Here is a 17,048-nt window from a genome sequence, read left to right as displayed (position 1 = left end):
TGAATGGTGATGGAGATAATGGAAGACTAAAGCCCTCCTTCCCCTCCCTCCCACCATCACTCCTTAGTACCACAACTGCTGGCAACTAGGGTGGAAGGTCTGGCAGTGAAAATAAAATTCAGGACATTATATGTATTGAAAAATAAATTTCAATACATCAGGCAGAGAGAATCAAAAGTACTTAATGTGGGGAAAGACAGTCATAGCTGGGAGAAGGATTCATAAGGAGGTGGGAATTAGACCAGACTTTGAGACTAGGTAGGATTAGTGAAACAGAAAACAGTCTGATTCTAGATTTTAGGCACTCAGAATGGCAGGACCACAGGCAAGAAGGTAGAAAAGCACAAAAATGACACATTCAGGCCCTGAGTGTGCCTTAGGTTGACTAAGGCAGAGGAAAACAGTTGGGAATCTTGTAAGATGTAGTACAGTGAGAGCAAAGGTTGCAGTGTTGGTTGGATCAACAACGTGCATGGTATAGAATTTTAGATTTTATATGGTGATTATAGGGAAACAATTTTGATAATAAGAATTTTGTAGTTTTTTAATAAGTTTTAGGAAGATAAATTTATAGGGAGTATCCAGCATATACTGGGAGCGTAAGAGCCCAGAGGCAGGAATTCTAGGTATGAGGGCAATTTCAGTTTTCTATCCTTGCAATACAGAGGGCTCAGTCATGTCAAGGAGACCCCGAGAAGTTGCCCAGATTCACACAGACATGCAGTGACACCTTTGGGATCGAAACCCAAGACTTCCATGCTCAAAAGCTCATGCTTTTCTAGCTACCTTGTGATCAGAGAAAATGGAGATGAGGTGAGAGGTATTTGGTGATTACAAAGTCAAGGTGGAATTCCAAGGAGCGTTTTCTGTCAAGGGATATAGGTAGGAGCCACTTTTCAGGGAATTATGAAGGAACTGGGTAACAATGAAACAGCCTCTCAAGCTACTATAATGATTAAATAGTAGATTAAGCCAGTCACGTGCCGTGTATATATTTTATTTCCTGCACAACTGACTAAAGGTTGTGTGTCTACTCTAATTTTTGCTCCGATATTCACCCCATTTCTGCTCAAATGGTGACTTGTTCCTTTTATCTATGTTGCCTGATGTCATTCATGGCCCTGAGACAGTGGGTCTGTGGCCAGTGTCAGTTAGTGGCATGTGTTTTGGTCTTTCTTCCTCTCTTTCCATTCATGATGAAATTTCATTGAGTTTTTGTTTTTTTATTTATTTGCCTGCGCTGGGTCTTAGTTGCTGCACGCAGGATCTAGTTCCCTGACCAGGGATCAAACTCGGGCCCCCTGCATTGGGAGCATGAAGTCTTAACCACTGGGGCACCAGGGAAGTCCCAATGTCATTCTTTTATTTATTTTAAAAATATTTATTTATTTTTTGCCTGTATCGGGTCTTAGTTGCTTAGTTGTAGCACACAGGATCTTTTGTTGCGGCGTGAGGGCTCCAGAACACATGGGCTCAGTAGTTGCAGTGTGCGGGCTTAGTTGCCCTGCAGCACGTGGGAATCTTAGTTCCCTGACCAGGGATCGAACCTGAGTCCCCTGCATTGGAAGGCGGATCCTTTTTTTTTTTTAATTTATTTTATTTTTGGCTACGTCGGGTCTTCGTTGTTGTGTGCGGGCTTTCTCTAGTTGCAGCAAGCGGGGGCTACTCTTCGTTTCAGTGCAAGGGCTTCTCATTGCAGTGGCTTCTCGTTGTGGAGCACAGGCTCTAGGTGCGCGGGCTTCAGCAGTTGTGGCTCACAGGCTCTAGAGCACAGGCTCAGTAGTTGTAGCACACAGGCTTAGTTGCTCTGCAACATGTGGAATCTTCCCGGACCAGGGCTCAAACCCATGTCCCCTGCATTGGCAGGAGGAATCTTAACCACTGTGCCAGCAGGGAAGCCCTGAAGGCGGATTCTTAACCCCTGGACCACCGGGGAAGCCCCTCATTGAGTTTTTGAGAAAGGCAGACGTTGGTTGACCTTTGGGATAAGTCTATCATGATAAGCTAGGAAAAGTAGTAGAACTAGCAAAATCTTTTCATCTCCTCATGTGTAAAAGAAAACTATGGGCTTCATTCTAAGTGAACTTAAAAACATGATTAGTACCAATAAACAGATATTAAAATCTATATTGCTCTTTGAAAATCTTTTAGGACATAAATGCTGCTTGTTAATTGGCTTAGAATTGGGGAGTTGGCTTTGAAAATAATTCAATTTTTTTGAACTCTGGCCTTAGAAATTTTTTGTTCCTTTCCAGTTATGTACAAGATACGGGCAAAAGCAGCTCTAGTCATAGTGATACCAGTTGTGTGTTTTGTGCTTTATCGCTTCTTAGGGCATCATTGCAGAGTATAACAAAATCAATGATGTGAAGGAAGATGATGACACAGAGAAGTTCAAGGAAGCCATCGTGAAGTTCCATCGGCTGTTTGGAATGCCTGAGGAAGAGAAACTCGTCAACTATTACTCTTGCAGCTACTGGAAGGGGAAGGTTCCCCGACAGGGTTGGATGTACCTCAGTATTAACCACCTTTGCTTTTATTCTTTTCTGATGGGAAGGGAAGGTGAGTTCTCTAGAATTTCAGAGGGAAGCTTTTGAAAGTCTACTGAGGTTTGCCTGCCCTGAACGCATAAACCACATCCAAACATCAACAATAATAAATCTGTAGTTGTAACTGAGCCGGCACTATTTTGTGATGACTTAACAATTGAATTCAATCATTTTTGGCTCAACGGTTGTAACGAAATTAGTTATGAAGTAGTAAAGACTCACCAAAGGTACAATTCATTTAGTAGACATGGACTTAAATCCGTAATAATTGTAACTCAGAATTTTTGTGGCCCAGGTTTGTCTGTTAAAACTAACAAACAGAACAATGATAAACATGGGCACATAAACTCAAAGGAGGTCAGTGAAATTGGGGGGCAGGGTTGTTAGTTTCCAGTATCTCGAAAGGATTTTGAGCAGCTGTGTGTTGACCCAACCTTGTTCCCTGTGCTCAGCCAAGCTGGTTATCCGGTGGGTGGACATCACTCAGCTCGAGAAGAACGCCACGCTGCTTCTGCCTGACATGATCAAAGTGAGCACAAGGTCCAGCGAACATTTCTTCTCCGTATTCCTCAACATCAATGAGACCTTCAAGTTAATGGAGCAGCTCGCCAACATCGCCATGAGGCAACTCTTAGACAATGAGGGGTTTGAACAAGATCGATCCCTGCCTAAACTGAAAAAGAAATCTCCTAAAAAAGTGTCTGCTCTAAAGCGGTAGGTTTCAGAGACTTAGCGTCTTTTACAGACTTCGGAAACAAGAAACACATCTGTTCCTTTATGAAAGTTAACCTTTTCTGAACAACTTCAAGGGTTCAGAACAGTTTTCCAGGTATAGATACAAAACTGAAAAAGACTACGTAAGGCACTCCCAGTTCATTAAGCGAGGCAGACATGACCAGCTCCAGTACAATGGGATGGGACCTCTTCTGTTCCTATGAGCACACACATGGGGAGATGGGCAGAGTGTGTAGGAAAGACCTCTCAGCGGAGCTGCTTGGAGCTGGGCTCTCAAGACATAGTAGACATTACTCATTCAGAGTCAGTAGGATGGATATTTCAGGCAGCGGGAATAACATGATGGGAGAAGCAAAAGGGAAAAGCACGGAGGGAAGTTAGTCCATCACACGTGTGAAAGGTGGCTGAGCATGAGATGAAGCGAGGCTGCAGAGAGGCCTGGAAGTCTGGATCTGGGCTAGAGAGAAGGCGAGGGAAAAGCTGATGCTCTAAAGTGTGATGGTATGCATGGAATTACCCCTAACTGAGGTGGGGATGAGGGAAGGAAGAGCTTGTCCAAGGGATATGAGGGCTCAGTTTTATCGTGTTGAGTTGCCTGCAAGACATCAAAGTGGAATTGGCAATCATTGCCATCCAGCTGGTACCGGACAAGAAGTCACTGCAATTAAAACGCTTTTGGTGATTTGAGACATGTTTTGATAGAGTAAGAAGAAGATGGGTTACTACAGTGGGTTGAATAGCACGTGAAAGGCAAGACAAGGGCATTAGGACAGTACGGACTGCTTTTTCAAGAAATTCGGTGGGAAAGGAGGGGGCTTGCGCATTGTAGAATGAAAAAGATTTGACCAGAGGATGGTATGAAGTAGGCAGATGGGAAGAGTTTCTTGGTGAGGGATTAAGTGCAGGGACAGAAGGGAGCATGGAGAGAAAGCTAGAAGAAAATGAATAATTTTAAAAGTGACATCTCATAGGACATGGAAAAGGATGCTTATGTGTGCTGATACATCTCCCTTTGAAACAGGGAAAGGAAGTAGGATGAGATGAGGATGGAGTTGGTTTTGGAGACAGGAGGGAGGGAATGGGAGGGCCTGTCTTTGCCCTGTGAAGCCAGAAACTGGATCGACAGGGGGCCGAAGTAGCATGAAAGCTTGAGCAAAGAGGTTTAAATAACTGCCATGATGAACAGGATAAAGGAACTCATTAGGGAAAAGATCGTAGTTACCTGAGGACCCAGATGAGGTTAGATACTCTGGTTGTCCTGGAGGTGGGTCGTTCCTGTGTTTTGGGCAGTCTTATTGTCTACTCAATGTGGACAGTGTCAGTCAGCAGATTCATGTGGCTTGCGTGTATTTGCATTAGGTCGTTCTTAAAAGATAAGGCCCCAAGAGTAGCTCTGGATGAGTCATGGATAAATGTAATCATCTCTTACGAAATTACTGTATTCTTTTAGAAAGAGAATGATTTCCTGGCCAGGCCTTGTTTTCCTAAGATCCTTTGACATTCACAGATACTGATTGCAAAATGGCTACACAAGGGACCTAAATACATTAAAATAATTTCATTATGCTTTTGGGTCATAGTTTGGAGTTAATGCCAGCAGGAAGCCAAGAAGGTAGGAATAAGTCTCACTAGATGGAGGAGGGGAAAGATGGGCTGGGGAACCTCCATTGCCGCATCATTTAGAGGTACTGAAAATTTTATTTTGTGTGGGGTGAGTTATTTTTGTTGCTTTCCAGCGATCTGGATGCCAGGGCAAAGAGTGAGAGATACCGTGCACTTTTCCGGCTGCCCAAAGATGAAAAATTAGATGGCCACACAGACTGCACCCTCTGGACTCCATTCAACAAAATGCACATTTTGGGGCAGATGTTTGTGTCCACAAACTACATCTGCTTTACCAGCAAGGAGGAAAACCTGTGCAGCCTCATTATCCCACTCCGAGAGGTAAGTGGCAGGTGAAAATGGAACTTTTAGGGTATTTTAAGAGTTTTACTGGTAATACTTTTCTGTGTATCTTTTACGAGCCGTGAGTTGGCTTTTAACCATAGGTGAGTGTTCATAATTCTTTGGTCGAATCTGCCACTGCCACTCTTTTTTTTTTTTTTTTTTTTTTTGCGGTACGCGGGCCTCTCATTGTTGTGGCCTCTCCCGTTGCGGAGCACAGGCTCCGGACGCGCAGGCTCAGCGGCCATGGCTCACGGGCCCAGCCACGCCACAGTATGTGGGATCCTCCCGGACCAGGGCACGAACCCGTGTCCCCTGCATCGGCAGGCGGATTCTTAATCACTGCACCACCAGGGAAGTCCCATGCCACTCTTTTTTTTTTTTTTTTAATATATTTTTAAATTTTATTTATTTTTGGCTGTGTTGGGTCTTCGTTGCGGTGCGCGGGCTTCTCATCTCAGTGGCTTCTCTTGTTGCAGAGCCTGGGCTCTAGGCACACGGGCTTCAGTAGTTGGCGGCTCGTGGGCTCTTGAGCACAGGCTCAGTAGCTGTGGCGCACGGGCTTAGTTGCTCCGCGGCGTGTGGGACCTTCCCAGACCAGAGATTGAACCCGTGTCCCCTGCATTGGCAGGCGGATTCTTAATCACTGCACCACCAGGGAAGTCCCATGCCACTCTTTTATTTGTTGTCATTGCTCTGAGTGACCATGGGACCTGCGAGATATTTTCTTCCAGAGACAGCCTGGTATTTTAAAATGTAGATTTCATTCTTGTTCAGGTAAGGTGAGGCCAACAGAGCAGGAGATGACTGTCATTGAAAAGATTTCTTGCTATACTCACAGATTCCACTAGGGGGAGCACGCCATGCCGTGGGGACCACGCAGGGAAGCACCAGGGTGAGCCAGCAGGCAAAGAAGCTGGGGAAAACATGGGCAAGAGCCTTTATTGTGGTTTCCATGGGAAGAAACAGGCGAGGCAGGGCAGGGTAAGCAGGCTTAGGATTGGCGAGCTGAATAACTTTGGCAGGCTCCAGGGCAGAGGGCCTATCCCTAGTTATCTGGTACCTGGCCCTGGGGTGATGAGGGCAGGTGAATGTGGCCCTGAGTGTGAGAGCAGATATAGGTCGTCACTGGGGTATGGGCTTGGATTGGTTGGTTTGCCTATAAAAGCCCTGCTCACAGGTGAGTCCTTTACTATCTCCAGGAGTTGGCTAACTCTGGGTCAAAAAGGCCCCAAGATGTGAAAACATCAAATACAGAAGCTAGAAAATGTAGTTACTACACCTGACTCACAGCCTGAGCAGCTTGGTCTTCAGAGGAGACAGTCTAGGTTGTGAATCAGAAAGCCAAGTGTTCAGATCTGTCTGGTTTGTCGATTCCTTGCATTAGAACCACTGGGACCGCTGGCCACGGTGGCAGATTCCTGAGCCCAGCCCAGATCTTCTGGATCGCTGCAAGTTTGGGAGTCTGTATTTTAATAGAGTGCCAGGCTGATGCCCATAGACAGTGAAGACTAAGAAACATTCTGATTGTATCTGGGGTGGAGGTGGGTTCTGTCGTGTCCTCACAGTGACAGATTATTCTGGCACTTGTATGGAAACCTTGCTGTTTGGGGTTGAGAAGCAACTCAAAGTTAGGATGTCAAGGGCTGGCAGACCCACAGTTTCTGACCTGGTAACTTGCAACTTACTCTGGTCCTTTTCTAGAAATTAAGACGGTTAGAAGCTTTGGCTATTTAATCAAGATTGACCCTTTATTAAGATTCTCTATAGTAAAGGATTCAAGTTTCCTTCTGCCTTCTTTTCTTTTTTTTTTTAACAAAATCATTTATGTAAGCAAATTTTGTTTGTTTTTTCTTGTTTCAAAAATATTGTATCATTATCACAGAAAATTAGTAAAAGTACAAATAAAAAGAAAACAAAATTCAGTCCTAATCCCACCCTTCAAAGACGACCATGTTGACATTCCGCTGTACAGCTTTTCAGGCTTTCTATACATTGCTGTGTATATGTCATTTATATTATTTAGATATAAAACATAAAGAATTTTTCTTTTTTTCTTAATTCCCTTAACAGTGGGTGTACACTAAACTTTTCCCCGTATCATAAAATATTCTTTTACCATGTAACTTCTAGTGACTGCATATTATTCCATTAATATATGTATAATTTATTTCTTCTTTTCAGGTTACCTGTGCTTGGACCTTTGCATTGTTTTTAGTTTTCTCCCAGTCATATGTATAATTTTCCTTAATTGATAAATTCCTAGAAGTTTAATTGGTGGATCAAAAAGAATGCAAAATGTTAAACAATTGAAAAATCTAGTTCTCCTTCTTATAGGGTGAACTAACTGGTATTATAACACATTTGGAGGCCAGGAATTGTTGGGAGTGAATTCTGAGATGGATAATTCATCAGGACTTATAATTGGCTCTGAAAGGCATTTCATGACTTTTTCCAGCAAACTTTGTCTTAGGGAGTTACTAAACTCTGTGTGTGTGTGTCTGTGTGTCTGTGTGTGTGTATGTGTGGTGTAATTGACATAACGTATTAGTTTCAGGTGAACAAAGTAGTGATTTGATATTTGTATATATTATAGAATGATCACCACGATAAGTCCAGTTAACATCTATCACCAAGGCTGCTACTAAAAATTTTCTTCATCAAGTACTACCTGAACATAGTAAAGCAGAGTGACCTGGACTGGCTAGGGAAACCCATCCTGGGATTAAGAATGTACTGTGAATGTGTCATTTATGAAGTGAATCATCACTTTGTTTATCTAGAGAGAACTCAGGAGCAGAGAGGGGCTGGGAGCTGCTGTCCAGACATCTTCTCTCCTGTTCCCCACCTCCCGGTTTGGTCCAGGTGCTCTGTGTACATTTTAGTGTGATTTATAATAGGATGGTGAGAGTTTGGGGGAATTAAGAGAATAGTGGTTCATGTCCTCAGCCCATCTTCTGCTTGCTAGTTTTCCCCAGCAGGCGGTAGCGCAAAGATCATTCAGTCATATTTCAGGGTAAATCAGAAGAGGGACAATGGTAGAGGTAGCATTTAAAAATAAAGCGTGTTGGGCTTCCCTGGTGGCACAGTGGTTGAGAGTCCGCCTGCCGATGCAGGGGACACGGGTTCATGCCCCGGTCCGGGAAGATTCCACATGCCGCGGAGCGGCTGGGCCCGTGAGCCATGGCCGCTGAGCCTGCGCGTCCGGAGCCTGTGCTCCGCAACAGGAGAGACCACAACAGTGAGAGGCCCGCGTATCGCAAAAAAAAAAAAAATAATAAAGCGTGTTGTGGTTGGAGGATACAGCTTTAAAGAAATGCTCAATGAGACAGCAGTGCCCTGTCCTTTAACCTGATGAATCGCTGAGGTATATTCATGGTAAATCCCGAACCTCGACTAATGGAAGAAGCAAAGGACTTAATGTAATTTTTATTACCTCTAGGTATGATAATGACAGAAAAACACAAGGACGAGGCTCCCACCCTCCATCCAGGTCTGTTTGAGTAGAGGTGGTGTGTCTGTGAACTGAGTTAAGCTGATTGATGAGCAGGACCCTCCGTGGGAACACTGCATCCTCCTCAGAACGGCTACTTTTAGGATTGTGTAGACTAGGAATTGTTGTTTTATTTAACTTTTTATAAATAAGTAGAAATATTGACTGGAGATTGTTAGTATATATTCTACATACAGACTTAAGGGAGACCAAGTCGATACGTGTTAAATGTTTACAAAGAATCATATTGCTGTAGATTTTATAGAAATTACTGAGGCAGCAAAGCAGGAGGATAAAGTGAAGTGATCGGGGTCCTCATTAGAGATTCCAGATAAAGTTCCTCTTTTCTTTCAATTATAAATTACCTTGTAAGTGTTCCATATGACACACCAAGATTTGATTAAATTTGATCTATTTTATAACCCAAGTTGGTAACGAAAATGTGTCTCATTATTCTGTAGAATATTCGGATATAGCTGTTGCCCGTTCCTGGTGGCACAAAGCTTATGAGGTAGAATTCTACTAGAACTCGTTTGCCAGTGAAAAATAGGTTGTAACCCGTGGGAACCTTCCTAGGTTTTCTGAGGGAGCTTTCTTGCTGTCTCTGTATTCATGATCCCGCTAGATGCAGGACTTTCCACTTTGACTCCATCACGATGCACATGATGTCTGTGTTTTAGGCAGAGAACTTGAATCTTTAATTTCCTTGACATCTGTCATTTAATCTCAGATGCCTGGTGACTAAAAGAATCAAAAAATCTACTGAGAGAAAAGGAAGTTTTTATCAGTCTTTTAAAATAAGCAGTGTTTAACACATGTCTGAAGTGTCATGGGAAAATCCTTTTCATGATAAAGAAGTTGGGTTTTTTTCCCCCAATTTCTCTAGCTTCTTTTGCATTGAGGGAAAAAAAAACACTTTTATGTGCAACTCCAGGTATCTCGGAGATTCCTTTAAAAAAGTGTAAGTATATATCTAACTTGTACATATTTATGAAGTCTGAGAACAGAAGACAGGTCCTGCAATTTTTTCCCTTCATGGACCCCAGTAATATCTGTTTGCACTTGGGACCATGCAACTTTTTAGGCAATTCCAAGAAGTTCCTTAGCCTTGAAGGGGAGAAAAGTTTTTAAAGTTCTGCTTGGGAGGAAATGTATTTCACATGAAAATGCTGATGAAGAGGTTGAAGTTGAACCTGTCTAGACTGCTTACATGTGGAAATGAAGAAGGGAAAGAAACTTAACTCTACAGAGTCAGAGCTGCTGCAAATAAACCATTTATCTAGGGCTGGCCTTGAGATCTTCTTCCTAATGTGCTAAGAAAAAAGTTGTAATGCATTTATCCTAGTTTCCAGTTGATGAAAATCCTATTATAAGCCACCAAATGTATGTCGTCATTTCAAAGCTAAAACACACACACACACACACACACACACACACACACACACACACACACACAGTCAGCCAATGCAGTTAAGCTGTTTACGTCATGTCTGTTCAGAATCGAGCCTTTAAAACTTTGAAGTGGCAAGAGGTGAGGGATGCAAAGCCCTGGAGTCTAAATGAGACGCTTGAAGGATTGGTGGTGTTTTGAAAGCCATCCCCACATTAAGCTGGTAAAAGGGCCCAGTGTCATCGGTTGTTTCTGTCTCTTACAGATGAAGCAACAGCTAGGAGTCCTCCCTCTTATGGTTCCAATAAATTTTAATGAAAATCAAAGAATTCCTTTACAACAAGGTTTCTCAACCTTGGCACTGTTGGCGTCTTGGGCCGGACTTTGTTGGGGGCGGGCTGTCCTGGGTCTTGTGCACTGTAGGATGTTTAGCAGCATCCCTTCCTCTACCTATGAGATGCCAGTGATACCCTCCACTTGTGACTACTAGAAGTGCCTCTAGATCTTGCCAAATGTCTCCTGGGGGGCAAAAATCCCTCTCAATTTATAGCTACTAATTTAGAAAGACCAGTAAGATGATTCCAGCTCCAGTTTGATTTGTTATGAGCTGTTTTATTTTACTGGAACAGGGCTAAAGGATCTCAACTTGCCTCAATAAAATAGAGGAGGTTTCTACAGAGATTTAAGAGTGTTGTGTTCTTTTCAGTGCTACTCAGAGGTTGCTGTCGGATAATCCCTGGAAAATAATACTCTCGGTGTCCTGTTTCTTTTCAGGTGACGATTGTAGAAAAGGCAGACAGCTCCAGCGTGCTCCCCAGTCCTTTATCCATCAGCACCAAGAACAGGATGACCTTCCTGTTTGCCAATTTGAGAGATCGAGACTTTCTAGTGCAGAGGATCTCTGATTTCCTGCAACAGACGACCTCCAAAATATACTCGGACAAAGAGTTTGCAGGAAGCTACAACAGTTCAGATGATGAGGTCTGTGGAAGGCACCTGCAGGTGTTTTGGTTCATCTTCTTACTCTTCCCGGGGGTGTTCACCTCCCTGTCTGTTAGTTTGATCTTGAAGCTTTGCAGCTGTGCTAAGATGAACCACCTACTCTGATGTCCAGAGCAATATCTCATTTAAATCTCGTGGAGTTTATGTTTGGGATCATAGGGCCAGACAGAATCTTAGAGATCATCTGGTCTATCCCTCTTCTTTCACTGTTGAAAGCATTATTAAGTAATTTGTCCTGGTCACATAGCAAGTGACTCTGGTCTATATAAGTGACCTTGTTGGGAACGGTACAGAGGTCACTCAAAACTGAAATACAACATCATTATGATGATTTGATAAAATACGAATTGTATCCCTATTGAATTAAGCCCTAGACATCCAAAGAACTGGAGCCCTGACAGATATGTAATTAGCTCAAGTGAGAGAGCAGCTTACTAGCAGCTAAAATACATGGCAGAAATGGTGAGCTCATGAGTAACATGCCTGCCCCCGTCTTCCTGCTCCAAGCTTCTGTAGGCATTTCTGAGGCACCGGAAGCTAGAGAGGAGGTGAGGGAGGTGATCCCACTAGCAGTTGATTCAACCACATCATGCTTTGCATGCATACTAATCAGAGAGACACGTGGCCAACCAGTTTGTTGTAAAAATGCATCTAAAATACAGAGGAAACCTATTTTGGGCATTGAAGCTCTGTGGCCCGTGACCCCATCTAATCCCCATCAAAGTGCTGGCTTGCTGCCTTTCTCCTATTTTGTCACGTCACAAGAAACCTCTTAGGAACCATGACGTAGCTATTGGTGTCTGTCCAGAGGACGCCGAAGAAGTAGATTCTGTAGCCAAAATGGTTCCAGCATCTTGTTGCTCTCTGCATCGGCAGGTGTATTCTCGGCCCAGCAGCCTCGTTTCCTCCAGTCCCCAGAGAAGCACGAGCTCCGATGCTGACGGTGAGCGCCAGTTTAACCTCAATGGCAACAGCGTCCCCACGGCCACACAGACCCTGATGACCATGTATCGGCGGCGGTCTCCCGAGGAGTTCAACCCGAAATTGGTGGGTGCCTTCTCCTCTTGCCCGGAACTTTCTATATTAGAACAATAACGTTTAAAAAATCTTTTTAAATAAAAGTAAACTCATCAACATGTCAATAGATATTTTCCTACAAGTAAAGGATATTTTGTTGAAGAAACAAAAATGACATATAAATATAACATATAATGACATGGTTATATGTCATTGGGTTTCAGAGTGGCTTCATCGTGGAAGGAGATGTTATAGAGGGTACAGCTGACCTTTTTTGGTCTTGTTTTTAACTGTTGTATAAGTCAGCCAACAAATAAGTATGTAGTGTCTCAAACCACGTTTAAAAGACATCCACTGTTTCACCTGGAGGTATAGACATAAAGCCATAAATATCATTTGCATTCTGCTGACTCATCTCAGGTAAGTACAATTCTGACTCTAGGACAGAAAATTTCGTGGCAGATCCACGGGCATACATGTGTCATATCTGGCAAGGACTCGAGAAAATCTGAGTTCTTTGTTCTCATGAATTCTGTCCAGAACTTAACTGCTCCATTCACCAGGGAAAGTGTTCTGACCTTCCATTGAACTTGTCCTAACCATTGTCGAAGTACGTTGGGATGTAGTGATGCTTCATTATCCCTTTCAGGCCAAAGAGTTTTTGAAAGAGCAAGCCTGGAAGATTCACTTTGCTGAGTACGGGCAAGGGATTTGCATGTACCGCACGGAAAAGACACGGGACCTGGTGCTGAAGGGCGTACCCGAGAGCATGCGCGGGGAGCTCTGGCTGCTGCTCTCAGGTATGGCCGGGCTCGGGGTGGGAGCTGGGGACCCCGGGGCTGCCCTTCCGCCTTCCATCGTGCATCAGGGCTCTTTCAAATATGTAACCCCCTGATTCAGTGCTAGATCACAGTTCCTTGCCAGAGTGTTGAATTCCCTCAGTAAAAATACAGCACACATATTCAACAGACCAGATGTTGAAGACACCATCCCTCGAGTCCTCATAACCTCTTCTATTCCTTCACTAACTCTAGTTAGGATAAAACGGAGACTGAAGAAAAAGAGTGTAATTCTTTGTGATTTTTGGAGTCCCTTTTCTCCTTTCCCAGCTGTGTCAGCTTCATTGAGGATGTTTAAGTGTGGCACTCTGTCAGAGTCTTCGTTGGGATGGGGGAGAGGGTAGAAATGAAGGAATAGAAGACGCTTCTCCTTGATTTTTGCCACCTCTTGAATTTGCTGGTTATCACTGGAGACCAGGAAGAGAGGCCAGAATCAGCCCTGGGAACGAAAGCCTTCCTGGATCATAAACTCCAAGCTGGAGATGCCAGGAAGGACAGAAGGGGACGTGTCCTGGACCCATGGGAAAGCTGTGTCCATCCTCACTGGCCCGCTGCCAGGCTCATGCCCAAATACAACACTGTCAGGTTAAACCTTAGAGCCCTGCTACAGAAGCCAGAGGTCCTTCTGGCTAAGCCCATCCTTCCTCCCAGACTAAGCATCTGGTGTATGCCAGGGATCTATTCTGTCACAAACAACAGAGCATTCCTTTGGGTGTCACCAGTCTTTAATATATAAATCAGTTACTTTATCTGGTTAGAAGCTTGAAATGTAATCGCCTTAAATAGGCCCATGTGAAAAATTTTATTTGAATGTGAGGTGATCTGACACAAGTACTATTATCAAAACCTTTTATTTTAAAAATGACATTAAAATTAAAAGCATAGTTACCAGACTTACAAGAAAACCTTTGAGATAAAAAACACCTGTAGCTCTTTCTAGAAGTGGATATAAATGGCAGTTGCCTATAATGAGATATGTCTCAGAAGTAGGGGGATAGAATCCTGAAAAATAATTGGTTTTATCTGTTTCATGTAAAACTAGTTTGTTCTATCCTCATTTACACGTCTTGTTTTTCATTTGCTTTACATAGAGCAGCCATAGCTCCTCATTTAGAAACCCAAATGTGAGTCAAATCATTTCTGGTTACCAGTCCAGCCCAAGAAGATCCTTACCATCCAGTCTGCTGTCTATCTTGTGTGTGGCGAACAGATCACCTTGACAACCTGATTCAGATGGCTGACAGAGTAAACAAAAAATTCCATTTTCATTTTATTCAAATTGGAAGTTATTTACAGCCACATTTTAGATGAAAATGAAACACGTTAGCCGCCGGGGAAACAGCATACGACAGTCCACAGCCTTGTTATAAAGACACATTCAGAGTTAGACCCAGCGTTTTCTTTAACTGTGATGGGCTATGTGAGGCCAAAGGGTGATGTGGTCTACACACCATCTCTGTTGGGTAGAGAACTGAGCCCATATTTCCACCCAGTGCACAGGGCGTGGGGTTCATATGGAGGCCAGCCCACCCACGGGGAGAGCCCAGCCCCCAGCAGGGGAGCCCCGCCTGAGTCCTGCCCTGCTTCCCATAACTCTTAGGACCACTGTACCAGGGCCTGGCTCTCTGTACCCACTGAAGTGAGGTGCAGGCCAGATGGCCAGAAATCCTTGCAAATCTCCCTTGAGAAGAGAGCCAAAGCCAATGTTAAGTTGCCGTCAACCAGACTGCTTTTCCAGGGCAAGTGTGAGTGATGAGGCTGGCTCTCCGGGTGACCCCCTGTGGCAAGGACTGGGTCAGCCCAGGGTTCTAATTTCTAATCAGTGAAACACAAGTCAGTTTACCCTGTCATTAAATATGTGTGTGTGTGTATAGTGTGTATATATATATATATATATATATATATATATATATATATATATTTAACATATATATATATCTATTCATTATATAATATGTACATATATGTATGTGTATTTTTATCTGTATATATTTATGTGTGTGTATGTATATATAATTTATACTTAGGTAAATTATATTTAAATAGATTTAGATTCAAATGTTTGCATCCAGAGTTTTTCTGCCTTTAAGAATCATAAAATGCAAATATCTCAAAGCAGTGATTCTCACCCACCTCTCCATCGTCATCCCCAGCACTGAGGAACTCCCCTCCATAGCAGTGGCTCATCACTGCCGAGAATACCTCTCCTGCCCGCTGCAATTCTAAAAATCCTCCATGTGTCCTAATACTTCCTCCTACCCTTCAGTATGGCTGTTTGTGACCCCTTCAAAGCTTATGCTTTAACAAACAGTTTCCAAACTTATTTTGAGAAGCAGACCCTCCTTTTTCAAGTGAAATCCTAAGGAAAACCCCAATAAAATACAAGCAAAGCTGCTTGGTTGAGGGAGGGCAGAGGCCGGGGAGGCCTCAGTTCGGCTTTCTCTGCCCACTTCCCTTTTATTCTCTGAGAAGCCCCTCAGGATTGTCTGTGGAAGTTCCTTGGAACACAGTTTTTAGGTTGGAAACCTCTATCTTAGGGAGGTTTTTTTTTGTTAATTCATCCTTATTACTTTTTTATTGAAGTATAGTTGATTGTGTTAGTTTCAGGTATACAGCATAGAGATTCAGTTATCTTTTTTCTGATTTTTTTTCATTAAGGTTATTACAAGGTATTGAATATAGTTCCCTGTACTAAACAGTAAATCCTTGTTGCTTATTTATTTTATGTATAGTAGTTTGTATCTGTTAATCCCATCCTCTTAATTTGCCCCTCCCCCATTCCCTCTCCCCTTTGGTAACCATAAGTTTGTTTTCTATGTCTGTGAGTCTGTTTCTGTGTTGCATATACATTCATTTGTATTATTTTTTAGATTCCACATATAAGTGGTATAATATAGTATAGGGAGGTGTTTGGTTTTTTTATTTATTTATTTTTGACTGTGTTGGGTCTTCGTTGCTGCATGCGGGCTTTTCTCTAGTTGCAGCGAGCGGGGGCTACTTTTTGTTGCAGTGCGTGGGCTTCTTATTGTGGTGGCTTCTCTTGTTGTGGAGCATGGGCTCTAGGCAGGCAGGCTTCAGTAGTTGTGGCTCATGGGCTCAGTAGTTGTGGCGCACGTTGTGGCGCACGGGCTTAGTTGCTCCGCAGCATGTGGGATCTTCCTGGACCAGGGCTCGAACCCGTGTCCCCTGCATTGGCAGGCGGATTCTCAACCACTGCGCTACCAGGGAAGCCCCTGTAGGGAGGTTTTTAAACAGCCGCTGACTATGGAGTGAGAAGAGGGAAGGAGGACAGAAGTGAATTTACAATCTGGCCATGATTGCAACAGACACGTCATCATGGGATTTCATAATTATCTCGCAAGTGTCCTTTGAGGGGAAGGAAGGTGAAGAGTCTGGGTCAGTCAGCTGTGGTTACAGACCAAGGGCGGGGCTTCCACTTTCTGATGTTGCGTCTGTTGGGTATTTCCCAGGTGCTATCAACGAGAAGGCCACGCATCCCGGGTACTATGAAGACCTCGTGGAGAAGTCCATGGGGAAGTACAACCTCGCCACGGAGGAGATTGAGAGGGACCTGCACCGCTCCCTCCCAGAGCACCCAGCTTTCCAGAACGAAATGGGCATCGCTGCTCTGAGGAGAGTCTTAACGGCTTATGCTTTTCGAAATCCTAACATAGGGTATTGCCAGGTGAATGTCACAGAGGGGTGAGACTTTAAAAAAAGTGTTTTATTAGCCAGTAAGTAATGAGCAAGGCGTTATGGTTAAGAGAACTATTACTGCACCAGGGTCTCTCGACCTTGGTACTGTTGACATTGTGGACTGAATAATTTTTTGTGTGGGACGGTCCTGTGCTTTGTAGGATGTTTAATAACAATCCTGTTGAATAACACATTTAATAGCATCTACCCACTAAACACCAGTAGAGCTCCCCAACTGTGACAACTAAAATGTCTGTAGACGTTGATAAATGTCTCTCAGAGAGCGAAATCTCCCTGAGCTGAGAACCACTGCACTGAGGTTCTCAGCCAGGGGACAAGAGTGCCCTTTCTGTATCCACCACCGTCTGGTGACCTAGCTGGTC

At 43.6% G+C, this 17,048-nt stretch overlaps 1 protein-coding gene across 1 annotated transcript in view; it reads left to right on the top strand.

The window, feature by feature from the left end:
• The window catches only part of TBC1D9 (TBC1 domain family member 9), a 113,007-nt gene that overhangs the window by 64,830 nt on the left and 31,129 nt on the right, over positions 1-17,048 (top strand). The window contains exons 4-10 of the mRNA XM_065877183.1: positions 2,334-2,562; positions 3,002-3,263; positions 5,021-5,228; positions 10,886-11,092; positions 11,990-12,160; positions 12,780-12,930; positions 16,440-16,654. Of these exons, the coding sequence (XP_065733255.1) occupies positions 2,334-2,562; positions 3,002-3,263; positions 5,021-5,228; positions 10,886-11,092; positions 11,990-12,160; positions 12,780-12,930; positions 16,440-16,654 (1,443 nt within the window). The remainder of the gene's footprint in view (positions 1-2,333; positions 2,563-3,001; positions 3,264-5,020; positions 5,229-10,885; positions 11,093-11,989; positions 12,161-12,779; positions 12,931-16,439; positions 16,655-17,048) is intronic.

Source organism: Phocoena phocoena, chromosome 5, assembly GCF_963924675.1.
Source record: "Phocoena phocoena chromosome 5, mPhoPho1.1, whole genome shotgun sequence".
Lineage (NCBI taxonomy): Eukaryota > Metazoa > Chordata > Mammalia > Artiodactyla > Phocoenidae > Phocoena > Phocoena phocoena.
Note: the sequence above shows the minus strand (reverse complement) of the source record. Positions and strands in the feature narration are given on the sequence as shown.